Source organism: Pongo abelii, chromosome 2 (assembly GCF_028885655.2).
Source record: "Pongo abelii isolate AG06213 chromosome 2, NHGRI_mPonAbe1-v2.0_pri, whole genome shotgun sequence".
Taxonomy (NCBI): Eukaryota; Metazoa; Chordata; class Mammalia; order Primates; family Hominidae; genus Pongo; species Pongo abelii.
Window position 1 is genome coordinate 182279070 of NC_085928.1, and position 27647 is coordinate 182306716.

At 39.4% G+C, this 27647-nt stretch overlaps 1 protein-coding gene across 7 annotated transcripts in view; it reads left to right on the forward strand.

The window, feature by feature from the left end:
* The window catches only part of FNDC3B (fibronectin type III domain containing 3B), a 361400-nt gene that overhangs the window by 308708 nt on the left and 25045 nt on the right, over positions 1-27647 (forward strand). For all 7 annotated transcript variants that reach the window (NM_001132462.2, XM_054550321.2, XM_009239511.4 and 4 more), the window contains 2 exon segments: positions 4912-5192; positions 14690-14902. In NM_001132462.2, coding sequence (NP_001125934.2) covers positions 4912-5192; positions 14690-14902 — 494 coding nt within the window.

A 27647-nucleotide genomic window follows, 5' to 3' on the forward strand; every position in this document is an offset into this window, starting at 1 on the left:
ATCAAGAAAAATTGGTTCATAGCCTAACCCCTCAGAGTGACAATAACCATGGGTTTACTTTTATTTTACTCTCTTGGCTATATTATTATTTTTTCTATGTAAAGCCCTAGTCTCTTGAGAAAATAGAGTTCTTTGTCCTCCTCTTTCCATTTGTTCAGTAACATTTCTTGAGCATTATAGTACTTTGTACCAGGATCAAAGGAAGATCAGGAAGAGAGATACAAAGATTAATCAGATGTGGTTGTTTACCTTGAAGAGCTCTGTCTTCATACACATTTAGATTTGAATAGATAAAGAAGCAGAGATGCCAAAGTCAAGTTCCTACCTGATTTAAGTCATGGATCAAATTTGTTATTACAAGTACACCCAATGTCTCTGGTCTCTTTGGAGAAAATATTCGCTTCATAACTTAATTTTTCAGATCAACGGAAGCATTTCTGTTAAATTCAGAAGTCTGCTTTATTTGAAACATTTCTGATTAAACTCTTTTGTTATACACCTTTCTTGCTTCTCAAATGAAGCATCTGGGACATAATTAACCTTTTGACAATGAGTCAGTGTCACAGCAAATTGTCTGATCTTTATAATAGTGATGCTGAGTCACTGGGGAAAGGTTAAATTATGTGCCACACTCCTGTTTTTCTATCAAGGCAGGATATAAATAAAGAGCTGTCTGCCACCCCAGTAAAGAGCTTCACTCCATTATGGTTTTTGAGTTTTGGTGTTTCTTTAAAATGTTATTATATCTCCTTCTCTTTCAGAGTCTATGTTGTCTTAGCATTGACTTCCCAAAGCTACATTATAAAAGATACATTAATAAAAATAGTACCTGCATAATCTTGCCTCCTTGTATTAACAGGAGTCGAAAGTCGAAATATATTTTCAAATGTCTGTACTTATTTATAATAAAATGAGTCAGATCTTATGAAGGGAGTACTACTTTTAAAATTACCATTGCCACGCTAAAGGACTATTGCCAGGAAAAGGGTCTGTTCAAACTATACCGATTTATTGTTATTTGTGGACCAAATATGAATTATTTTCATTCAACATGATTACAAAGTCAAGTTAAACCCCAATATTTTTTGAATATTTGGCACGTAAGAATTTAAATATTGGCCGGGCATGGTGGCTCACACTTGTAATCCCAGCACTATAGGAGGCTGAGGCCAGCTGATCACTTGAACCAGGAGTTCGAGACTAGCCTGGACAACATAACAAAACCCCTCCTCTACAAAAAAAAATACAAAAATTAGCCAGGCACCTGTAGTCCCAGCTGCTCAGGAGCGTGAGGCAGGAGGATCCCTTGAGCCAGGTCAAGGCTGTAGTGACCTGTGACTGCACCACTGTATGCCAGCGTGGGTGACAGAGTGAGAGCCTGTCTCAAAAAAATAAAATTTATTATAATACCTGTACTGTGTTTTATAGAAATGTGGTGGAACATTTCTTGTTTTGCTCAGGAATTTTTGAATTTTTATATTTTCAGGACTGTTTTAATTAAGTACCAACGTAATTCCATTCATAGGGCATTTTGTATATTATAGGCATACTATTATTTACAAAAAGTTGATTTTGAATTAAATTTCATTTGAAAACTGTTAATAAAAAGTGGTGTAAATCAAGAAATGTTTTCCATAGAGCCAAGCTAGTTAAAAAGAAAGTAGGATCCTGGAGTAGAAAAAGAACATTGGAAGAATTGGTAAGATTCTGATTAGGTCTGTATGTTAATAGTATAGTATCAGTGATAATTTTTCTCTTTTTTCTTTTCTTTTTTTTTTGAGATGGAGTCGCGCTCTGTCGCCCAGGCTGGAGTGCAGTGGCGCGATCTTGGCTCACTGCGACCTCCGCCCCACCGGTTCAAGTGATTCTCCTATCTCAGCCTCCTGAGTAGCCAGGATTACAGGCGCCTGCCACCACGCCTGGCTAATTTTTGTATTTTTAGTAGAGATAGGGTTTCACCAGGTTGGCCAGGCTGGTCTCGAACTCCTGACCTCAGGTGATCCACCCGCCTTGGCCTCGCAAAGTGCTGGGATTCCAGATGTCAGCCACCGTGCCCAGCCACCAGTGATAATTTCCCGGTTTTGATCATTATTCTGTAGTTCTGTAACATGTTTCTCTTCAGAAAAGCAGAGCAAGAGAGAGACAGAAATTTCTCTGTACTATTTTTGCAACTTTTCTGTAAGTATAAAAGTAGTACACAATAAAAAGGTGTTTGAAAAAATAGAGAAAATACTATTTTGTTCATAATTTTCCCAGTGGGAAGGAAGGAAGTGTAGCTCCTACTGTTGGCCTGATACTCTGCCAGGATTTTACCTATTAACTGATTTAATCTTTACAGTGATTCTATGAATTAGGCATTACTGTCCCCATTTTACAGCTGAAGAAACAAGCTCAGAGAAATTAACTAACCTAAGATCACACAGTTGTTAAATGATGGAATCAAGGTTTGAACTAAGCTCCAACTCTTAAAAGCCATGTTCCTGTCCTTCTGTGATATGGTGATACAAAGCCCTAGTTGATACAAACATTGGGCTCCATGATATCCAATTTTTTGCCCCTGTGATACATTTATATCAGTACCAAAATCTCGAAATATATACTCATAAAATAATTTGTGACGTTAAAATTTTTCCAAAAAGAGAATTGAGGTATTCAGGTGTTGTAATGAAACAGAAATGGGTATGACGAAGTATTGCAGTAGAGTTTCAACTGTGATTTAATAGCAAATAAATGCTTTAAGCCTGCTTCTTTGAAATTAACAAAGGAGTTATAAGTTTTGTTTTAGACCTTGATTTAAGAGCTCAAACTTAGCTGGTTGTGGTGGTATGTGCCTGTGGTTCCAGCTACTCAGGAGGCTAAGGTGGGAGGATCACTTGAGCCTGGCAAGCAGAGGTTGCAGTGAACTGAGATTATGCCACTGCACTCCAGACAGAGACAGACCCTGTCTCAAAAAAAAAAAAAAAAAAAAAAAAAACCTCAATCTCCTTTAGTTTTGTAATTCGACCTCATAAGCTGTCCAGTAAACTAAATGAAAACTAAGTTTTAGAGTACATTCACTTTTGTAAGAAAGCTGCCAGATGTTTTTATCTTTGTAAAAAAGAAAATCTTTTTGATAACATTTATTGAACACATACTCTGTATCAGGTACAGTTGCCAGAAATACAACAGTGAGCCAGACAGGCAACTTTGCCCTTATGTAACTTGCATTCTAATCAGAGGAGTACTATATACTATGTTGGTAATAAGTGTCATGATGTAAAGTACAGCAAAGAAGGGAAATAGGAAATGTGGAAGACCGCAGGGGAAGGATTGCAAAGTTGATATGTGTTCAGAGAGGACTCGCTGAACAGGTGGCACCTACAGACCTTCTCTCAAATGAAAGTGATTGAGCGAGCTGTGCAGATGTCTGGAGAAAAAGCTTTCTGGACAGGAGGAGCAGCCAAGTGCAAAGGCCTTGAGGAGGCAGCAAACTTGGTGTCCCTGTGGAGCAGCAGGGAAGACAGTGTAGCTGGAGCAGAGTCAGTAAAGGGGAGAGTAGCAGGCAATGAAGTCACAGTGCTAATGGGTTTTCGAAGGGGAATGGTGGTGAACAGCAGATCATATAATCCTGTAGGGTTTCGTAAGAACTTCAAAGTTTATTCTGAATAAGATGGAAGCCCACTGAAGGAATTTGAACCAAAAATCTCAATAATCCTGATTCATATTTTCACTGAATCACTCTGATTGCTGTGAGTTTAGACTATTGGGCAAGGGCCAACATAGATACCAGCTAGGAGGTCATTAGAATAACCAGATGGGAGAGAGAGTAGTTGGACTAGAGTAATACAGGATGTGCTGATGGCCTGGAGAGGGGTGTGAGAGGAAGAAAGGTGTCCAGAGATGACTTAGTTATGACTTGAGTGCTCTGAAGGATGAGGGAAACCACAGGAGATGCAGTCAGGTTTTTGTAAGGAGGGATGGGATGGGGATGAGGAGCTGTGTGGACATTTGAGTTTGAGATGCCTGTTGGACATGCAAGTGGAGATACTCAGTGGTTGAATACAGATACCCTAGACTGGTATTCAAAGCAGGGGTCTGGGCTGCACATCCAAATTTGGGAGTAGGTTGTCAGTGGGGTTTACTCCTTCAGACAAGATGACATCTCCAAAAGTTTGAGTAGAGGTAGAAAGGAGGAGGTACCCAAGTACTGAGGGCTGATACTCACCAGCGTTAAGAGATCAGGGTGATGGTGGCAACCAGGAAAGGTGATTGAGAAGCAGCAGCAGGTAAGGTAGGAGGAGAAATAAGTGTGGCATCTTGGAGACCTAGTGATGAATAAGCATTTGAAAGACCTGGGAGTGATCAAGGTGTCAGCTGTTTCTCTTGGGTAAAGTCAGATGAGCGCTGAGGATTGACTTCAGGGATGAGTTTATTATTCATGTGGAAGATAGAAGATGCCTTTTCCTATTGCTATTCCAGGACAGCTCTAGACTTAAAAGTCAGATGAACTGGATTCCGGTCCCAGCTTTGCCTCTAAATCTGAGGCCTAAGTTATCATCTGACTCTGAGTTCCCGTCTCTGTAAAAGGCGGATAAGAATACCTACCATTTAAGATCTACCACAGGGGGTTATTATGAAGATTGTGTAAGATAATGTATAAACTGAAATAGGTCATGCAAATATAAAATATTGTTTTTAAATGATTTGTCATAAGAAACGATGGTGGCCATATTTTGCTTTAATAATGGAAAAAATGTGGTTAGCATTCTTTGGAAGGTGGTCATCAGATAGTAGACATTTTCTAGGATTTATTTCTACCTGCGTGTGTGGAAATGTGTACTACTTTAGATTTATTTAATGGCAGCTAACTCAGAGGCATCAAAATGTGCTAATGGTGTAATATGGCCTTTGTCTTGCTGTTCTGTTTTGTAGGCCTTCAATCAAGCAGGGGCAGGGCCGTATAGTGAACTTGTCCTTTGCCAGACGCCAGCATCTGCCCCTGACCCTGTCTCCACTCTCTGTGTCCTGGAGGAGGAGCCCCTTGATGCCTACCCTGATTCACCTTCTGCGTGCCTTGTACTGAACTGGGAAGAGCCGTGCAATAACGGATCTGAAATCCTTGCATACACCATTGATCTAGGAGACACTAGCATTACCGTGGGCAACACCACCACGCATGTTATGAAAGATCTCCTTCCAGAAACCACCTACCGGTGAGTGCAGGGGAGTAGAAATCTGCGTCAGCACATCAGCACTTGGGGATCTAAGTAAACCTCTCGGGGAAAATGACCAAGTGAATGTCATCTCCCAGCTGTTTCTAAGAGCCCAGATGTCCAGGGTATTGTCTCACCTTGATCCCTCAGGCCAGAAGACCTGTGAAAAAGCCACACTGGTTCAGGGACTCACTGGACGGTTTTTTGTCCACTGTGGCCCGCACCCGTCTCTACCCCAGAGTGGACTCAAATCCTCAAGTCAGTCCTCTGAACATTCAAGTCAGAAATTATAAAAGGGCTTTGGCAATATGTTAGCCCAAGAATTTGGCTTCTTCCAGAAATTGTGCCGACCTTAACGGTGGCTTAAATGATGGTAAAACTTTTAAGATTTCTAAAAGGATGGCATTGGAGATATGTTGACTTTTATTAAACAACCTATAGTTGTTAATGACTTCTAAACAAATATCTGGAGCTCAAGGGTTCAACTGAGGGAACACATGTTGAGAATCATTGTTTACTAAGGAAACGCCAGGTAACCATTGAAATTATCAAAAATATCTTCCACGTACCAGAAAGCACCTCAGAGGATAGTTCTGTTATGGAGAAGATGAAATGGTTTAGTAGTGTAGGAACTATGGAAAGGTGAGCTTAGATTTGGATAGTAAAACCTCAAGACCCTATTTAAAAAGTATTTTATGAATGCAGCATAAATAATTTAATTCAGTATTAATATGCCAAGGCTAGTATATTGAGCCGAATGTGAAAAGAAACTCACGTTGGGAGAATGCCACCTTTTCCTTATAAGATAATTTTGAAGATACCATTTTAGACAGACGGAAATTGAATAGCTTTAGAAAAGGCAGATGTTTGATCTTGGGGGGGAAAAAAACTTTAGACAGTCTTTGCTGGCCAATCAATAAATTATAAATTGGACATTACATACTTGAGGTAAAAATAATTCATACTTGCTTTTTCTTTTACATCTTGAAGTACAGGCTGATTTTTCAAAATGAATAGGCTACCAAATGAATGAAAATCAATCAAAACCTTAAAAATTCAAAGTGTGTTCAATATCATTCTATAGTAGTTTATTTCTGGTTAACTTGTAGGACAATTTTACATACCCATTTCTGTTTATATACAAATAGAAAAAAATTTCAAATATGAATTATCATATTTAAATTGTTTCCAATTTTAATCCATTGTTCACTAAATCTGAATTACATTTTATGAGTCAGTATTTATCATTTAATAATAGTACATTTTATATTTTATATCATGAAATCATAAACTAAATATTAGGGACCAAGTTCAGTTAATAGTTTTGCTTGCTAATGTTTATAACTAAGATATTGGTATGCCCGTATCAGTAAATGAGTATTTTTTCAATAAAGAAATATAAACAGTAAAAAATAATAATAGTAATTCATACTTAAGACCAACTGGTTTATGGCTTTAGGAATTTTAGTTTCTGTAGTACACAATTGGGTATACTATGTAGTATTAATAGAACTGTGGTCAACCCACAGTCTTGTTGTTTTATGTTTCAAAAACATAATTGCAATAATCATAGTGAAATACAAAATGAGTATTTCAAGGAACCAAAGGTATAATTTTGGCCCAATCAACTTTTATTTCACCTTTTTTCTGTCCTATAAATTGGTTAAAATATAAATGAACAGATCATGATGTTCTAGATAAAAACATGTGGAATGAAACATTTTAAGCAGACCAGGGAGCTTGGATAAAAGACTTGTTTCTTTTGTTTGATTTTCTTTTTTTTTTTTTCAAGACTTCAGCAGTTACATATTGTTCTCATACCAAGCTTATTTTTTCTGTGTGTTGCCAGGACAGGGTTGTACACCTCTCTAGTAAATGTACTAATGCAAAAAAGCTTCTTCAATGGATCGGTCATTTCTCCATGGGTGCTATTATAGCAAACTACCCATTGGCTTGCTGACACACTCTGTAGAAATTTCACTAGAATTACAACACTACTTTAAAGGCATTCCTTTAAGTTTATAATTGAGTTAGAAATGGAATTTGTCCTTTAGTTTGAAGGAAAACAGTATTATTAAAAATGAAAACCTAACTTTGCTTTGTGTGCTTCCAGCCAAATAGTCAGATTTGGCAAGATAAGAGTGTCATCGGATCACCTGGTATCACCCCTTCCCAGTCCTTGGCTTGAGCATCTTCAGTGACAGGGGCAGTGGTTCTAGCTTCCACTCACCAGGCAGTCCATTCTATTTGTGGATAAACCTCTCTATATCTAAAATCAACTGCTGCTGACCTTAGAACTTTCTCAACAGCAGTGATTCTCAAAGTGTGGTCCCTGGACCAACAGCATTAGCATCACCTGGGAACTCGATAAAATGCAAATTATCAGGCTCCACCCCAAACCTACTTAATTAGAAAATCTAGGGGTGGGGCCTAGCACTTGGTGCTTCAATTAGCCTTTCAGGAGATTTCGATGCTTATGAAACTTGAAAACCTTGGCCCTAGAGCAGTGATTCTTAAATGTCAGTGTATGTAAGAGTTGCCTGGAGAACCTTTTCAAAATACAGGTGTCTGAGGCCTACACCTGCAGACCGCAATTGGCCCCAGAGGGGGCCTAAACATCATTACGTTATAGTGTCAGCTGTCTCTTATTTAACCATCCCACCATCATTTACACTGTCTTCACTAGCATAGGTTTCCTATAACTGCCTCCATCCTCTTCTTTAAATGTTTTCAGGTTTTTGGTGGCCTCGCTGACGTGCAGTGCCCAGACCTCCAGGAATGGTCTGGTTGGCTGGCTCAGAGCAGACCAGGATTGTTGCCTTCCTTGTTCTCCATACTGAGCAGTTAGTGAGGTTGCCTGAGATTACTTTTTTTTAAACAACCTTATTATATGCCTGACTCATACTGAGCTGGCAGGCAACCAAAACTTAAAGTAGATTTGTTTGTTTTGCTCATTTGTACTACTTTTGCTAAGAAAAAAGGCTTAAAAATAACATGTATTGAGCCCTTACTATATGGTAAGCACTATGTTAGGCTGCCAAGAAGTGAATCATAAATCATTTTGTCGTAACAAGGTGAGGTGGGCTTTACTAGGAGACAAGTTCTGAGTAGTTCAGTGGTAGCAGACTGGAGTCAGACAGCCTTGACTTCAATCCTATCCTTCATTTATTGTCTCTGCAAACTTTGGGAAGTTATTTCAGCTCTCTGTGCTTCAGTTTCCTGACCAATAAAAAGGGGATAATAATTTTCACTACTTAACAGAGTTGTTGGATATTTTGATAAGAGGTCAGGTACCTAGTATGGGGCCTGACACGTAGTAAATAAATTATCAGAAAATCTGTTGTTAATGTTTGGTAGGGAAGAAATGAACTCAAAGATGGGTTGTGACCAGATTATAGGTAGAGATCTTATCTGTAGAAACCTTATCCTTCAAGGTTTTTTTGCCTCCAGAGCAGGGTATGAGAAGAGCAAGTCTCAGTGCCTGGAGCTGGAATGGTGGCATTGGTGTCAAAGGAGCTTTCAGGAGCAGGAGCTTGGTGGGAGACCAGTTCTGACTCCTCCTCCAGGAAGCCTTCTATGAATAACTTTACTCTGAGCCCATCTTTTCCCCGCCAAAAGGGATTTTCGGTGTTTGCTATTATTTCATACTTCAGACATTTTCTGATGATTATTCTCTTCTTTCATGTTTTTCTTAATTAGATGATAATCTAGGGCAGGGGTGTTGTAAAAGCCAGCCCATCTTTTGCTTCTCAGGCCTCTCCTACCCTAGCCCTTTACCTGCGGGCCCTCTCAGTCTCCCTCACACCCACACTCTCGACATCCTGAGCTCTGGGATGGCCAGTCCTGATGAGGGAAGTCTTCCCAGCTAAGGATGGTTTGTTTCGAAAGTCATTCTTCTTTTAATATATTTTGTAGTAGAAATTTGATTATGTATATGTATATATATAAAGTGCATTGTAGAAGGCTATGATCTTCTAAAGCAAGAGTGTATTTGGCATGTAAAATTTGGTCCTTTAATAGTGGATTTTTAATCAAAATTTATAAAGAATGTGGTTCTTTGATTTATTTGATTTGTTTAATCAATAATATTAGTATATTGATAGATATTGCAGACTCCCGGAAACATGAAGAGATTTTTCACATCAGCCTAGCCAAGAAGAATTTGCTTGGGATTACATCACTTCTCCAAATTGGAAAGGAAAATGCTACTTCCCTTGTACTTAATTTGCAGAGCTGAAGATTTTTTAAACTGACATAATGCAAATTAAACAAAACAAAGAGACCTGCATATTTTATCTAAGTTTCAAGATTAGCATGTTACTTGAACTAAAGAGAAAACTTCTCAAGTTTGGGTTTTGGATAGACTCTAATTAATTTAATAAAACTTAAAATTCAGTTTTTATTTTCTGAGGTGAATTCTTGGAGTGGTTCCTCAGGTTAATGTTTGTTTTGCCCATTAGTCCAATGTCACCTCTCACTGGAATTAGGAAATTATTTTCACATACTGTGTTTTTCACCCTAAACCAAAACAAACAGTAACTGCCTTAGTCCTCATTCAGCTGTCTCAGCCTCCTGTGCTCAGAGGCCTTAATATTTTCACCAGAATGCAACAAGACATCATCTCATTCCATTTTATCAGTTCCTCAGTTTTTTTCCATTTTGAATGTTACATCATCATTAGAAATAATTAATGTTAGCTCAGTGCATCAGCTGTACATGTAAATGTTCATGTATTTTCACTGAAACAAACTGTGTTTTTGTAAAAATGTAGGATAGGTTGAATTGAGTATTTTAAAATCTAGGTAGTTGATTTCAGGGCCAGATGCTGTTTAAATAAAGTGAAGTAAACTTGTTGACTCTTCTAAATGCCTGCTTCCTTGGCAGACAGTCATCGTTGAACTGAAAGTGTGGAATTAAAAATGGTCATTTGGTAGGATTTGTAGCTGTATTTGGTCCCTGTTACAATATAAGAGTATGGTGTGCCAGACACACAGGCCTTTGCACCTAAAGGGAGTTCTGTTCATGCCTGGATCTAACATGTGTCTGACATGACCTAGCTGAGCTGCAGTTTCTTCAGTTGTAAAACAGACAAAGTAGCTCCTACCTTATGGGGTCAGCATAGATAATCAGAGATGATATTGTAGATGTCAAACCTAGCTTTCAACCCCTAGTAGTCACTCTTTCATTTAGATCAAGTTATTTAACCTCTCTGCATTTAACTTTGGTTTCCTCATCTCTAAAGGCAGATGTAATAGTAGTTCCCACTCTGTAGTGCATTTTCTGGAACACAGCAAGTTCTCAATGTGTGTAGTGATGGTTGCCATTGTTATTTTCTTCAGTTCCTGAGATCTTTGTCTCACTCTCACCTTGCTGCGGATGGCCTAGAAAGAAGCCCATCCTTTCAGCTTTTGCTGAGTCCTTGGCCATTACTTGGAGGAAGTGGGATCAGCAAGTTACTCATGTTATAAAGTGAGGTGGTATAATAGTGCAGCCGCAGTGAAGACCTGCCCCTGTGCCGGCACTGTTGGGAAGGCGTAACACTCTCAAAGAAGTCATCAGGTTAATGACTCCAAAAATTAACACTTGAAAGTTTGCTAGTGCTTTTGGCTGCCTTGAATCCTCTTCTGATTTTACTGTGGAGTATAAAATATTAAAAATTGGAAAGTGCTTCTTACATCCCTTATCTTAGTTAAGTAATCTTTGTAATTGCAGAAAAAGTCACTGTCCCCAATTTATAGATAAGGAAACTGTTACTTAAAAGTGTTCAGTAATTTCCCCAAGGTCTCCAAATTGATGAGCAGGATTCCCAAAGAGGCCACACTGCTAAAGAGTGTTAAATGCTACCACAGTTTTCTTGGTGGTGGTGGTGGTGGTGGTGGTGGCCGTGGTGTGTGTTAAGGCTAGGATTATATGTCTAGGAAATACTCAGTGAAAGATTAGAGAACCATAGAGCTAAAGATATAAAGAACCTAGTACTTACCAAAATACTAGGGAGGCTTTGAGGAAGTAAATGAATTTACAACAGAAGCCAAACATCAAATCTAAATTTTTTTTATATCTTGATACTTCTAAATATCTTCTAAACTATTTTTAAATTCTTATAAGTGATTTAAATCTCTTAGCATTTTTTTTTTCTTGAGTAGAATAGAACAACAATCTTAAGGAACTCATTACCTCATTTTCTTTTGTGTATTAAAGTAGCTAAGAGCTATTCAGGTGGCACAGAGCAAAGGGTAGGATCACCTAGAATACAAGGTGAGCCAGCAGATGGCAGAAAGGATCTTGGCCTCTGGAATCTAGGAATGTTTGTACCTAGAGTAAAGGGAAGGAATGGTAGTTTGGACACTGGAAGGACCGTAATATAAACCTTGTAGGTGAGGAAATGTGTTACACTGTTGAAGAAAGACTAAAACTTAATGTCCGGCTTAATTTCCTTTTCCTGAGAAGGGAAAGAGGGTAGTAATTTCTACTATCGTGATGACTGCTTTTTTAAAAAGATTTTTCATTTCCAGTTGCCGAAAAATATGTTATATTGCAATCATAGAAAGAAACTGTTCTATTAATACCATAAAGCAATCTTATAAGACTCATGTGGGAGGCAAGGAAGAGTTTTAGTCTTTCAGTGTTATACCGAGAGACTTACATTGCTTTATCTACAAAAGACTTGATGCAGCCCCAGTGTAATAGAATCTGGGAAAAGTAAGGCCCTTTGTAATGGAGTTTTTGCTCTACTTTATCAGAGATGAGTATTTACTACGTTCCAAACTATGAGGCAGATATTTATCTAGTTTTAGGTGATTATAAGTAGAGCTGCTGTAAACATTTGCGTGCAGGTTTTTGTGTGAACATAAATATTAATTTTTCTAGAGTAAATACCTGGGATTGGGATTGCTGGGTCATGTAATAAGCATATATTTAAAAGGCAACTGTTTTCCTATGTGGCGATGCCAGTTTTCATTATCACTAGCAAAATAGGAGAGTTCCAGTTGTACCTTATCCCTGCCAGCACTTTTTTTTAACATAATGGTATTACACTGCGAATTTAGTTTGCATTTTTCTAATGGCTAATGATGTCAAACATGTTTTTGTGTCCTTATTTGCCATCTGTATTTCCTCTTTGGTGAAGTGTCTATTCTAGTCTTCCGCCCATTTTTAATGGATTATTTCCTTAACTGAATTTTGGGAGGTCATTATACATTCTGGATACAAATCATTTGTCAGATGTAATATTGGTACATACATTCTTCCAGTCTCTAGTTGTTTTCATTCTCTTAGCAGTGCAAAAGTTTCAAAGTTTGATGAAACCCAGTTTTTTATTTTTTTCTTTTATGTAAGATCATGCTTTTCATGTCATATCCAAAAACTCTTTACTTAATTCTAGGTAGTAGATTTTCTTCTGTGTTTTCTTCTTAAAAGTTTAATATTCTACATTTAGATCTGTGGTCCCTTTTGAGCAAAGTTTTGTGTAAGGTATGAGGTTGAAGCTGAGGTTTATTTTCCTCCTATTGATATCCAATTATTTCAACACCATTTGTTAAAAAGACTATCTTTTCTCCATTGGATTGCTTTTGCACCTTTGTCAAAAGTCAATTGCCCACGTTTGTGTAGGTCTATTTCTGGAGTCTCTGTTCTCTTGTATTGATCTAGGTGTTCTTCTCTTCACTGGTACCACACTCTCTTGATTACTGTAGCTTTATACTAAGTCCTAAAATCAGGTAGTGTGGTTCTTCAAACTTTATTCTTATTTTTAAATTTTGCATTAGCTATTTTAGTTCCTTTGCCTCTCCACATCACTTTTTTTTAATGTATAAAGAAAAGAGATTTGTTTGGCTTATAATAAACTGTAAACTGTACAAAACCTTTGGTTCTGTAGGCTGTACAAAACGTGTGGTGCCAGCATATGCTTCTAACGAGCCCTCAATAAACCTTTAATTATTCAGTCCTCCTAGGCCTTTGGAGGAGAGGGGCCATGTCTCCAAGATTTGTGAAATGCCCTCTAAGGGCTTTTTCCCATTATCTTGAATATTAGTACCAGGCTCCCTTTTAATCCTACTAATCTCTCTAGCAAGTGGTTGCTCTACAGACTGCATTGATTCTTTTCCTGAAAGTACTCTTTCCTTCTCTACCACATGGCCAGGCTGCAAATTTTCTAAATTGTTACTCTCTGCTTCCCTTTTAATTATAAGTTCCAACTTTAAGTCATTCCTTTGCTCCCATATCTGATCATAAGTTGTTAGAAGCAGCCAGGTCACCTCTTGAACACTTTACTCTTAGAAATTTCTTTTGCCAGATACCCTAAGTTATCACTCTTAAGTTCAGCCTTCCACAAAGCCCTAGGACATGGAAACAATGCAGTCAAGTTCTTTGCTCCAGTTCCCAAAAGTTCCTCATTTCCATCTGAGACCTCCACAGCATGGCCTTCACTGCCCATATTTCCATCAACACTTTGGTCATGACCACTTAATCAGTGTCTAAGAAGTTCCAGACTTTCCTGTCTTCTTCTGAGCTCTCCAGACTCTTCCAGTGTCTGCCCATTACCCACTTCTTCCAAAGCCATTTCCACATTTTCAGGTATCTTTATAGCAACCCTCTACTCCTCAGTACCAATTTTCTTTTAGTTCATTTTGTGTTGCTCAAACAATTCTCCCACCACAACCTCCCAAGTACGGGGACCACAAGCATGTGCCACTATGCCCACTAAATCATTTTTTTGTAGAGATGGGGTCTCACTAGGTGGCCCAGCCTGGTCTCAAACTCATGGACTCAGGCAATCCTCCTGCCTCGGCTTCTCAAAGTGCTAGAATTACAGGTGTGAGCCACTGCACCTGGCCTAAAATAACATTTTATATATACATTTTAACTCTTCGATTTTAAATTCATAGATGATTAAGGTAATATCTTTCTTATCCGTAACTCTGTGCTGCACATAGCAAACATCCAGCTAAGATTTTTGCACATCTGGACGCTATCCCGTTACTAACAATATCTGCATGCTTAGCTCTAAATAAGGACTTGCAGAGATTGTTGGATGAGGCTGGCAAAAGGGAGACATGAAATGTCCTGCTGATGAGTTGTCCTTTGTTTTTGACTCTGAAGGAGACTCATTTGTTCCCCCATTTAGTTTACTCTTGATAGCTCACCTACTTCCGAAACTGACCATGAGGCAGCTAAAGGGTAACTAGGACAAAATATAAAAGCGTATCTTTAGGATATCTTCCCTGAGACAACAAACATATTTTTTTTTTAAATTAAAGAACTAAGAGATATCTTGCTACTATGCTTTTTTGCTATTATTTTTTTTTAAATGGAGACTATAGTCTGTCCACTGAGCAACCCTGTGCTTCTATTTGTCTTGAGTTACTTTAACTTGTTTTTCTTCATTCTATGTTATTGCTTTAGGGACAAGTAATAAATACTGCGCTCAACGTTTATTTTGAATGAAGAATTGCTGCTGCTTTAACCTGCATTGTCTGTATTTTTTTTTTCCCTTTCTCTAGGATCAGAATTCAGGCTATAAATGAAATTGGAGCTGGACCATTTAGTCAGTTCATTAAAGCAAAAACTCGGCCATTACCACCCTTGCCTCCTAGGCTAGAATGTACTGCTGCTGGTCCTCAGAGCCTGAAGCTAAAATGGGGAGACAGTAACTCCAAGACACATGCTGCTGATGACATGGTGTACACACTACAGCTGGAGGACAGAAACAAGAGGTGAGGTGGGGGTGAGGATGCTCCTGAAGCTTCTGTAGCTTTGGCTTGCGGGATGAAATCTCAATTGTACATTTTTATTTGCTTGCACTAAGACCCTCTTCCTTCTTGTTCAGAGGCTTCCTTTGACTTGAGCCCTGCGTTTTATACCCAGAGTTGTTCCCTTTATTCTCCATTTGGAATTTCTAAACAGTCTAAAGATCCTGATTTCCTTACATAGAATAATATGCCCTTTTTTTTCCCTTTCATCAAGCCAGATAATGGAGAGAAATTATCTAAAGAAAATTGTCAAATTCAAGTTCACACTATGTAATAGCATTATATTAGTCATGAGTGCAGAGGGAAATAAGAGCCAGGAAGAGATGTTACCTCTTTAAATATTCAGTAACCATCAGGACAAACATGTTTACCAATGTGAAATAGCTGTGGGTGATGTACAGATGGGGATTGTACTCTGTAACTATGGGCAATGCAATATCAAATTAACCAGAGCAAATAGGAGATTCTTCATAAGACTCCATACCGAGGAAACACTCTTGGCTCTCGAAATCAAATGTAGCCTTTCACGTAGTATTTGTTTAACCTAACTTCATTTCCTCTGAAAATGTCCGATCAGAAGACAGCCAAACTGTATTTAGAAATAATCCAATGTCAAGCAAAAGTTAATGGTGACAGAATGTTCTGTTACCAAAAGTCCTAATCAGAGAATCAGGTAAAGGGAATGGGAGATCACCATAAAACCAAGACAACCAAAATGCTGCTACTTCCCTGCTTACCTACTGACACACAAAACCAGTGTCAGTATAGAAGCATTTCTGTTATTTCCTTTTATGCATGATACTATTCTGTTCCTTCACATATGGAACCCGTTCTAGTTACACAGAAAACCCTGTCCCAGTCTCCACCCCCTACTCTGCACTCAAGCACTTTGATGGATTTCAGTACAGTGGAGCCCTGTGGGCCTTCAGTGGAGACCAAGATGAGAAATCACATAAGACCCTACCTCTAGGAGCATAATATCCATTTTTAAAATGGCCATGGAACATTTAGTGTCAGAGGAAAAAAGTGCTTTGGGAGTTTGAAGGAGGCAGAGACCATCTGGTTTAAAAGATCAGGAAAGATTTCTTGAAAGAGGTGACATTTGAGCTTGACTTTGGAGGACCTGGCAAACCTGGTAATTTTTATGACAGAACAAAAAGTGATTATCCTCTTGGAAATTAGTTCTAGTGAAGAGAACACAGAGAAGGTAAAGCTTCTTTTGATAGGTTCATGAAAGATTAGATTCATATTCACTGATACACAGATCATTCATCTTACTGTGCTATATGTGCCTTCGGATGTGTTTTCATGGGCTTGTTATTTTACTGGCCAGGGACGACTCAATGGGAGAGGGCTGGCAAGAACAGCAATTCTGAACTAACAGAAATCACAATCCATGTATAAAACTAGCATTGGGGGAAATTTTTAAATGTCTTTTCATTTTTTCCCAGGCCTGTGGCTTCCATTGGTGGTAAATCCTTAGAAAATAGCTTCTAGTTGTGCTGTTTTAGAAAAAAGTGAAGCACAGAAAAGTTGTTGAAAGTGGTAGCTAGCCGAGTTGGGATAAAGGCCAGTGCCTCCCAATTCCCCGTGCCCTGCCTCCACTGCTGTCTTAGAAATATGGGAAGTGAAGGCTCTGCCCCAAGAAGGGCACCCCCTCTTGCTGCAGTCCTGCCCTGTGTGGGGCAGCAGCCCACTAGTGCCTCATAGGGATACCTATACAAACGTGTAGTCTGATCCAAGGTTTTCCATGACACAGTGGCTCCTGGGCACAGAACAAAAGCTCCCCAAGCACTTTTCCAAATGCGGTTGCTGGCATGAGGCATTTGAATATGCCAGACAAAAAACAGTGCAGAATCTAGTAATCAATACATGTTGTTTCTTCCCCCCTCAAAAAGCCCAAGGCTTGCCTAATCAAATAAATGACTTGCCTAAATTTAAATGGCAGTTTAAGAAAACTTCGCATTAGGAACAGTATTTTTCTTAATTATAGGAGCTAGAGTCTAAATTTATCTTTTTAAATTAGATTTGTCAGTGCTCTCAGAAAGTTATTAAAGTGATGGGAATATGAGCATAATAAATTCTCATTCTATTTGTGAATAATTTTCCTGAGATTTAATAGAATGAAAACAGCCTAATTTTAGTTTGAAGATGACCTTCCTCAGTGTCTTGAAGCTGAACTCTTGTAGTGAGTGGCCTTTTGAATTCAAGCCTTTAACTTTGGATCTTGGCACATGGGTATCAAGGAGAAGCAATTTGAGTTGGATACATCGTAATACTTTTTATTAGAATAGCCTTTGTCAATCTAGTCTCCTCAAGGTTCTTTAGGACCTGGCTTCTGCAGTTGAAAAGAACAGTGTCTTCCTCCCAAGGGGCAGCTGTCTTTTTCATTGAACTTGTTGCTAGAGGAGCTTCTAGTTGTAAAGCACATACTCTTTAGCGTATTTGTTAATTTCATTAACCACCAGTAAGTTCTTACGCACGTGGCCAAAATAATGATATATCCCACTTGTGGCCAAGGTGAGAACCATAGATAGGCTTGTTATTTTACTTTACTTTCTTACCTCCAGGCTCTCAAAAATATTTTTCCCCTTAAGTTTGAGCATATTTCATGTAAATAAAAGGGATCCCAAAGAGCATCTTGCGTGAACCTTTGGCTCAAGACAACTCAACCTAAAATTCATCTAGATCACCTGGACTTGCTATGTTGAAAGGATTTTTCCTCCAGAATCGGACATTTGTTTCCCATCTATTCTGGCTTACGATACTGAAGAGTCCCAGTCCATATTTATGAAGGAAGCAGCCTTAAAGTGTTACCATGAACACTTTATAAACAGGCGTTGTGGGCCTTTGAAAAGAAAGCTGCTGATGTCTGAGTTGTATGGGAGTCCTAGCCAGCTGTTTAAGTGTTCTTCTTAACACTTAAGTATATTTTGTAACAGAAGAAAAATGAAAATTAATATATCTGTGCTTCATAATTGTCATATTAAAGAGTTGAGTCGATTTTAGCAACTAAACTATTGCTCTCCAAATTTCCTTAATTCATTAAATAAAGGGGTTAAACTAGAAGACGATCTCTGATATCCTTTCACCTTTTCACCTTAAGGCAACAAATCTTTGTAGAGTATTTGTGAATTAAATCCTTTATGAAAAGGTGTCCCTTGTAAATGATTGGGGCATGTTGCCTCTTTTCCTTCATATTTTTAGCTTCTGCTATTCATAAGAAAATAAGAAAAATACTAACTTCCCTTAAGAATAACTATTTAATGTCCAAAAACCCCTCAGGTTCTGCAGCTATGATGCACTGATTTATGATGTTTATTTATATACCTCTTACTCAGAAAATTTGGAATGACCAAGAGATTTACAAATGCAATGTTTAGCCAAAAATGTTTTTAACATTCTAAAGGATACTTATATTTTTATTGTTGTTGTTTTGTTATTGTTGTTGTTGTTTTTACAGCCTCCCTCCCAGGAAACTTGGATTTATTGCATGCCTACAGAGCGTTAAGCATTGAGAGCTTTGTCTACTTTATTTAGTTCTTGAGTAAAAAGGGAAATATTTTCTAGAAAGTAGGGTTTGTACCAAAGCCTTCTACCATTTAGGTGAAAAAAAAAATACATTGTTTCTGATAAGTTGAATTGATTTCAACTTACAGTTATTGGAGTTTTATACATCAAATAGAGGCACTGCTTAAGTATTAGATGGACAAAGATGACTAAGATCCCTGCCCTTAAGGAGCTCACAGTCTGGTGGGTAATGGTAGGACACAGATGCTTTAAAGCAAATTATGATGTGGAAGGCCTAAAGATTGACACATGCACAAGGTATAGAGGGAAAATTGAAGAATGGCACCTAAGGTAGGCTTAAAATCAAATGAACACTTCTTAGAAAAGATGACAGGTTGAGTGAGTCTTAAAAGGATGCCAGTCTTGTAACCTCATGCCTGGGGAGCATTGGGATGGAGACTAGTGATGAAGACTTGGGACAGGATGGAGATTACAGGCAAAACCTCCAAAGTACAGAAAGGTGCCCTGAGTCTTTCTCCAAGTAACTGTCTCTATTTTGTTATTTTCAGACCTGGTGCTTTCTTTCCCCTTAAGTTTGGGCATGTTTCATGTAAATAAAAGGGATCCCAAAGAGCATCTTGCCCAAACCCTTGGCTCAAGGCAAATCAACCTAGAATTCATCTAGATCACCTGGACTTGCTATGTTGAAAGGATTCTACCCCCTGGGATAGGACGTTTGTTTCCCATTTATTCTGGCTTATGATACTGAAGATTCTGCGTCCATATTTATGCAGGAAGCAAGCCTTAAAGCAGTGCTTCATATTTATAGAACTAAGTTCATTTCAATGATAAGATTATGATCATTCAATCATCGATTTTTTTTTCTTGAATTACTACTATGTGCTGGGCCTTATGAGGTATGTGGACTATCTATGAGAGCTTATCTTGCTGAGGGAGATAAATTAACATTAAACAATAAGCAGACAGTAAAACAGACAGCAGACAGCAAAACAAAAATTAAATTAGTTTGGCCTTAGAGTGATTAAGTCTATTATTCTTAACAGATCCAGCACAGAAGATATGAATGTCTTTGGTTCCCATGTTATACAAGAAAAATATATCTCCAAAGTCGACATTTCCATAAAGCTACATTAACCTCATACAGGCGCTAGAATAACAGGATCAGCTTGTGCATTTTAAGATTGTAGCACTGTGCTGATGACTTTGAAGATGCGTTTATCTGTGTTAAATGAAATGTTATGCTGCCCTAACAGAATCGGAGTTGATGCTGCTCCCTGTCCTGACCCTTGTGGGTCTATGTTCCCTGATAATTTTACACAGCACTGAGGCGGGAAGAACGTAAATTCCAGGAATGCATTTATGGTTAATCTGTTATTGAGGTTTAGTCAGAGAGCCAGTGTTTTTTAAACCAAGGCTCCCATGAAATTGGGCTGGAGGAAGAGGGATCTAATAGAGCAGATAATTACCACTTGCTCTCCATTAACTCAGCCCTTGTGCCCAGGATGCTTTTCCTTTTGGCCAGCAAAATTGGAGTGGCTTTGTCATGTTTACAGGGAGCCTGCCTGTTGGCTATTAGAGAGGGACAGAAAGAATCTGCATATAGAAACCCTGAAAGAATACACACTAGGCAACTAGTGCTAGGTCGGGAACCTGAGCAGCATAGTGAGACCCTTTCTCTAAAACAATTTTTAAAAACTTAGCCAGGCATGGAGGCACACACTAGGTCCCAGCTACACCGGAGGCTGAAGTGGGAGGATCCCTTGAACCTAGGAGTTTGAGGTTGCAGTGAGCTGTGATTGCACCACTACACTCCAGCTTGGGCAACAGAGTGAGACCCAGACTCTAAAAAAAAAAAAAAAAATAGTCTGGAATATATGGGCACTGAGGAGGTGTGAGCTTTCTCAGTGTATGCCTATTATAGAACAAACTCCTGCTTACATTTGTCAGACCATGTTGCCAAATTAAATGAAACAGACGTGAGGCAGCCAGCTCAGGGCCAGGCCCTTAAGAAACCCTCAGCATTTGTTTCCAGTGCTTCTTTGACTAGTCCCCGATCCATATAATCATCATTGTTTGATAAATGACATTTTCATATTACATCCACCAGCAGGCTATCATGATTCTCGACATGGGTATCAAATCTCTGTTGAAATCTCAGATCTGTTGCTGGGTTTCTAGGTGACTAGAGGCATATCCCTTCACTTCTTTTTGCCTTAATTTCCCCTACTACAAAATGCAAATAATGATAGTTGTCTTCAGTCCTTAATTGTTGGGGGAAAAAAGATTTTAGAAACATTTTTGGCCAGATGCGGTGGCTCATGCCTGTAATCCCAACACTTTGGGAGGCTAAGGCAGATGGATTACCTGAGGTCAGGAGTTCAAGACCAGCCTGGCCAACATGGCGAAAACCCGTCTCTACTAAAAATACAAAAATTAGCCGGGCATGGTAGTACATGCCTATAGTCCCAGCTACTCGGGAGCCTGAGGCAGGAGAATTGCTTGAACCTGGGAGGCAGAGGTTGCAGTAAGCCGAGATCGCGCCACTGTTCTCCAGCCTGGGCAACAGAGCAAGACTCCATCTCAAAAAAAGAAAATAACATTTTTATTTCTTAGAAAAGGAGCGTAACAATTTAGCCTTTGAAACAGAGTAACTTAGTCAATCTTAGGCTAAAATATCCAGGCACAGACAGAGGTGAGAGGTGGCAAATGAACTATTTGAGATCTTAATTGGACCAGAAATAGAAGTCAGATTACAGTTTTACCTCTCATTTACTAAAAACAAAAGTAACAGAATGGAATTAGATAGCATTTTTTTCAGGTTGTGACAAGACCACTGAAACATTAGTAGGCAAATAGAAATTTGGAAAACTCTGGGAAGAGTATCCTTGAAGATTTCACTGCATATACTTGAAAGCAAAGTAGGAGAGTGGGAGATTGCAAGCTTTTCAGGTGGTCTTTAGAAATTCTAGTCATCCTTTTTTTAAATATAAATAAATCTCCATTTTAATATATTAATGTCTAAAATATACAAAAAAAAAGATGTTTTTTGTTTTATTCCTTTATTCTTTGTAAAGAATTCCCACCCTCAGTAGGTATAGTGAAATTTTATCTCTTAGAAAAGGAGCATAAAAAAATTCCACCCATTAGTGAAATAGTATTACAGCCTGATCACTCACAAGCCAAAAAAGGTCCATATACAGCCAGGGACAGAGGGTTAGGAAATTAACCTCTTTTCTCAATAGCTGTTGGCACGTTCATGCTCAGTCGGTAAACGGGGACTCTTGCCAACATCAAAATCAGTTTAGGTATTACACCTTCCCTGCCTCAGGTGTCCCCACATGATGCCATCTGCTTCTCCATAGACATGGTCGGACTCTGTGTTCTTGGCAGAGTGAGGGTGAATACTATCCATTTCTATTTTGAGCACCGTTCGTTCCCAAATGCCATCTGAGTAACATACGAAATTCTCTCTCTCTTTCTCTCTCTCTCTCTCATTCATACACATACACACAATCCGTGGAGCCCAGGGAAATTAAGAAAAAAAAAAAAGACATGTCATTTTTAATGAATATTGCTGAGCTGTTGATTTGTGATACTGTGAAACATGTTTTGAAAGGTACCATTTGCAGCCTTTAGCAGACTACAGGTTATTTTAGGTCAGCAGGTTACAGCATTTTGAGGAGTTAATATTAATGGGTTGCTGTGAGCCTGTAGTTGGCCTAGGGATTATAAGATAACAAGGTAGTAAATGTAGAAACGTTAGCGTTATCTCTTATTTTCCATCATAAATTTAAGTTGTAGGCCAGTTAGAGCATTCTTGGATGTTTTTTTCAAAATGAAACTGTTTTAAGGAAACATTCTAAAGCTAAATTCTTCATGTGTATTACATTTCCCCCTATAGTGATTTAAAATAAAGGAACATTTAAAGATTTAACATGATGGAACTTCTTCCTTCAGTTGCACTTGAATGCAAAAAGTCAACTTTCACAATGTTAAAGCCTAAAATACTGAAATTAAAAGTATAGCCTTCCCCAAGAATTTCTGGAAAATGCCCAGAATCTGTTGTCTGCCTTTCTAGTGCATATTCAATAAGGAGTCATAGAATTTACTTTGATCTCATAAAAGTTCCTGCCAAGTGAACAAGACAGCTGTTGTCTGGCAGTTGAGCTGTAGAGAGTTATGTGACTTGTTCAAGTTTACAGTGAAGGTAATAATCTCTGCATTCTGGCTAAGGTCTGTGTATATCTTTTTGCTCTTGAAACCTTGCTCTGTCCTGCCATGGAGTACTCTGACTGGCAAGCAGAATAAAATAAGCAAAGTCATTCGGTATTCACAGACACGTAGAACTTTGTTTTTCATTTTTAAATATCTTTATTTTTTTAGAGCAGTTTTAGGTTCACAGCAAAATTAAGCTGAAGGTACAAAGATACCCCTTATCCCACCTACCCCAACACATGCACAGCCTTTTCTATTATCAGCATCGTCCACCACAGTGGGACATTTGTTACAGCTGATGAACAGACATTGGCACATCATTATTACCCAAATTCCATAATTTACATTAGGGTTTACTCTTGGTGTTGTTCACTGTATGGATTTGGACAAATGTATGATGACGTGTTTCCACCATTATAGTATCACACAGAGTTGTTTCCTCAGTATCTATGGGTGATTGGCTTCAGGGCAACACTCTCCCCCCCTGCCCCCCCACAAATCCATGGAAGCTCCAGTCCCTTATATAAAATGGCATAGTATTTGCATATAACCTATGCACATCCTCCTGTATACTTTAAATCATCTCTAGTTCACTTATGATACCTAATATACTGCCATTGCTATGTAAATAGTTGTTATACTTTAGGGAATAACAAGAACAAAAAAGGCAGAACATGTTCAGTATAGATGCAAGCATCCTTTTTTTCCCCCATTATTTTCTATCTGCAGTTGGTTGATCCACAGATATGGAACCTAGGGATATGGAGGGCTGACTGTGCAGAATGTTTTTTTAATCATTGGTAAATCACCAACATTAAAACTCATGCGTGCTTATTGCCATCTGAGTGTCTTGTTTCAAGAAGATATTACAGTCAAAGCTCAAACAAGTTATGGGCAGAGCCATCAAGAATTCATTTAGACTGTAAACTTTTAATGACCCACCCAACCTTCTAACCAGTTTATTTCCCCTTTCCAAGTAAATATTCTTAGTGTAGGAGAGCATTTCTCCCCATCTTTCTTCTCTCTAAGTAAAAATGCCCAACGCTATGGGCAGTGCCTAGATTGGGTGCATTGCCCCATCTTGGTGTTTGCAGCAACAGTTCTTAGCCTGGACTCGCCAGGACAGGGTGACCTTGGTCATATGCCCAACTCCTCTCTCCAACTCAAGAAAACCTCATGGAATGAAAGTGAGAGGGATGCCATTCTGAGGACTCCTTCAGCTTTTCCAACCTTGTAAAACAGACTCATGAGCATTGGTGCTTTGTTAATAATACTCGTGTTAGAAACAATAATATTTACATAGTATTAAAAACAGTAGTATTTATGGAACATTTAATAAGTGCTAGGCATTGTCTAGTGGGTTTTCCTTCATCATCCCTTTTAATTCTCTCAATAATGCTACAAGGTAGTTACTCTTATCGTACCCACTTTACAGAGGAGGAAACAACTTACCTGGTTGTAGAACGCACCATTACCAGACTGTTGAGCCTGAACTCAGACCCAAGCCAGCTTACTGCAGAGCTTATATCATCACCCAGTGTGTTGTATCCGAACTCACTGCACAGTGGAGCCCCACAGGTGTTACTGTGCTTGTCCTCTTCTTGGTCGTCACTGGAGCCTGGGTCATGGGGCTGATGCCTCTGAAGCTTCATGGGCACAGGCAGCAGGGGATGGAGGTAGAGTAGAAGACCCCTCAGAGATATTGCCAGCATGGGCTGGGGCTCCTGTGGTACCATAAGGGTTGCCTGTAGCTACATATGCCTCAGCCTGAACTCATGCTAAAATGACTCAGTGACTTTATTGAGCATATAGTGTGTTCCAGGAATCGCTATATATACATTATTCCTTGTTGCTTTTGTCAGCAAGAGTGCTCATGTCATGAAAATAACAAAGTGAGCATTTTATTTGTACTCCTTGGCCACCACATTAGATGAGTGATTTATGTTGGGGGAGCTAAATGTCTGGCATAGGCTGTAACAGAACATCACAAATTTAGATTGACATGTTCCTGCTGGGTCAAAAGCTGTGAATGACCCCAGTAACCTGGGGAGAGGCCTGTATAGCAGGAACTGGGAGCCAGAGGTCCTCAGGGTACAAGTCAGATCCCCAAAAGGTGACCTGTGGCCTTCCTGGTGCAGAGTTTGGGGCCATTGGATAATGCCATATGCTAGGCTCTTACTGTGTCCTGGGCTCAGTGCTAAGGTTTTACCCACATAAATATTGCATTGACTCTTAAAACAATCTACGAGGTAGATGCTGTGCCCATTTTACAAATGGGAGGAACTGACACTTAGCAGGGGTGAATGATGTGGCAGTAAAGCGCAGAGCTGGTTAGAGCACAGGTCTTCCTGGGTCCAAGTCCCTGTGCTCCACCTCCTCCACCGATAGTGTCGGAGTTACAGAGGGGAGTGAAGGATGGTCCAGTCCTTCTCAGCAGCCTAGAGCAGGGGAGCAGCCCAGGGTTAAGCAGGTGTGACTCCTCGTGGAGTGCATCCCTGTTTCCTGAGCCCCACTCGCTGTTAGAAACCAAGGTATTGAGGACTTAGTGAGAGTTTTTCACCATTTCCTGCTGCTTTAGGTCCTCCCATTTCCAGTTGACTTCTTCCTACTCCAGGGATCTCCTCCCTTCCCCAGGGTTGAAGCAATGCACACTGAAGTATTAATAGTAGTGATCAGCACCTTCAAGACAGCAGGACCCTTCCGTTGCCTTCTGGCCACGGTGTGATGTCCTAGGGCCTGTGATGCATAAGCAGGTGGAATCTAAGCACTGACCCTGGTCATTCTACATATAAGAGGAAGAGGACTAGGAAAGCTCGACAGATGCTATTCTCCTCTTCACGGCAAAGCCTTGCTCTTTGGAATCCTTATCTGCATTTAAAATGTGTAGTCTTCAATCATTGTGTCTTGGGATGCTTGGTATATTTTGTTCCATCACAAAAGGCCTCTGGCTTACTTATTAATGAATTTTGAAGTTAAGTTGGTCTTTTAAAAAAGATATAGGAGCAAGAAAAAAATTAACTTAGTCTTTGTAAAACAAATATTTGATGAATATTTGTAATCTCTCCCTGAGTGGTTCTAGCCACAGGGGTGTTAACCTACAGAGCTTCCTAGAAAGAGCACCATACAAATGCCATAAATCATTGGCCCCGAAGAAGGAAGATTCTCTCTTCTTTTGCCTCCTGGAATGATGGGAAATAATTATAGAACTGGGATGAAAGAGGAATTATATTATTCTTGTGTTGGCATATGTGCTTTTTATTATGTTTTGGTAGGTCTTTATTGTCTGATATTGGAGGAGCAATGGGAACCAGACATTACTGTCAGCATGTACATTTCATGCTAGGGTTTACCAGAAAGAAATTTAGGATCAGCGATTATCTGAGGCCTGCTGTGTCAGAGCTTAGGGCTTTTATGTGAGCCGTCAAATTCAGACCTCACCAGTGTGTTGCGAGGAAGCGTCTCTGCCTGTACTTCACTGGCAGGACCCGCCTGAGGGAGAGTAAACAGCTTCACAGATGTAGTCCCACAGCTCATGTCTGAGGCCAACATGGCAGCCTGCTCTGCAGGGTTGCCTCTTACCATGTGGCTGACTTTCCACCGAGAAAAAATAACTTCTGTGTTAGCAGACAGTGATGTACGTGGTCTCTTAGAACACACGGGGAGTTCTTTCTAAAAATTCTGTCTTCACAGCATTAAGATGATTATAACTAACACATATTGAGTTAGTATATATCAGGATTAGCCTAAGCACTTTGATTTTATTTATTTATTTATTTTATTTATTTTTTTGAGACAGAGTCTCGCTCTGTCGCCCAGGCCGGAGTACAGTGGCAGTCTTGGCTCACTGCAACCTCTGCCTACCGGGTTCAAGCGATTCTCCTGCCTCAGCCTCCTGAGTAGCTGGGACGACAGGCACGCACCACCACGCCTGGCTAATTTTTGTGTTTTTAGTAGAGATGGGGTTTCACCATGCTGGCCAGGCTGGTCTCAAAATCCTAACCTTGTGATCTGCCCGCCTCGGCCTCCCAAAGTGCTAGAATTACAGGCCTGAGCCACTGTGCCCGGCCAGCACTTTTCTTTTATTAACCCATTTAAACCTCACAATATCTCTGAGGTTGGTTCCATCATTTCACTGATTGTACAGATGAGAAAACTGAGGCATGAAGAGGCTAAACTACTTGCTGGTGTCTCATAGTCTACAGAGCCAATTCCAGTCTCAGAAATTGCATTTACTGAGAGCCTACCAAGTACCCAGATCTTCAGGGGGTATAGAAGAAGTTTAACTAGAATCTATTTGCTTGTGTATTTAATGAATTTTTTTGTTGTAGAGAGAGTAAAATGACATGAAATTGGAAATGATTGTGATAAATGATTTTCATAGTATAAAAAATTGGTACCAAGTCTTTCTCATCCCTTTCATGCCATGGTTTCATTCTTGCAGTTCTCTTTCTATTCTTACCTCTTTTATTTCCTTAAGAAGACGAAAGGGTAGGGAAAATCTTTAAAGTGAGGAAAGTGTCAGCTTTTTAATAATGTGCCAACTTGCTACCTCTGTCTTTAACGTCTCCCTGTGGCTCTTGGTCACACTTCAGAGTGAGGTGATTGGAGAAAGTCTTCAGAAGGCATTAGCTATGATCATCTTGCATCATTGCTCAGCCCTTCTGACCTTGGGCCTGTGTGTTCCTCTTAGGGCACAGGCCCCAAAAGGACAGGGTACATCAGTGTTTCTAGATGGCCCGATTGACACTTGATGCTTTCCTGCCTTGGGCTGTTTCACCCAAAGCTCTTAGGAATCCTTATGTCTCTCCCCTTCCCACCTTATACTTGTTTCACCCAGGAGAGAGCCTCTGTCATGCCCATCGCCTCCTTCCCTCCTGAAGGCTCAATATCTGGTTAATTACATGACATAGGAATTACTTACCATCTATTTTGGCTATTTCCATACACATTCCGAGAACAAAAT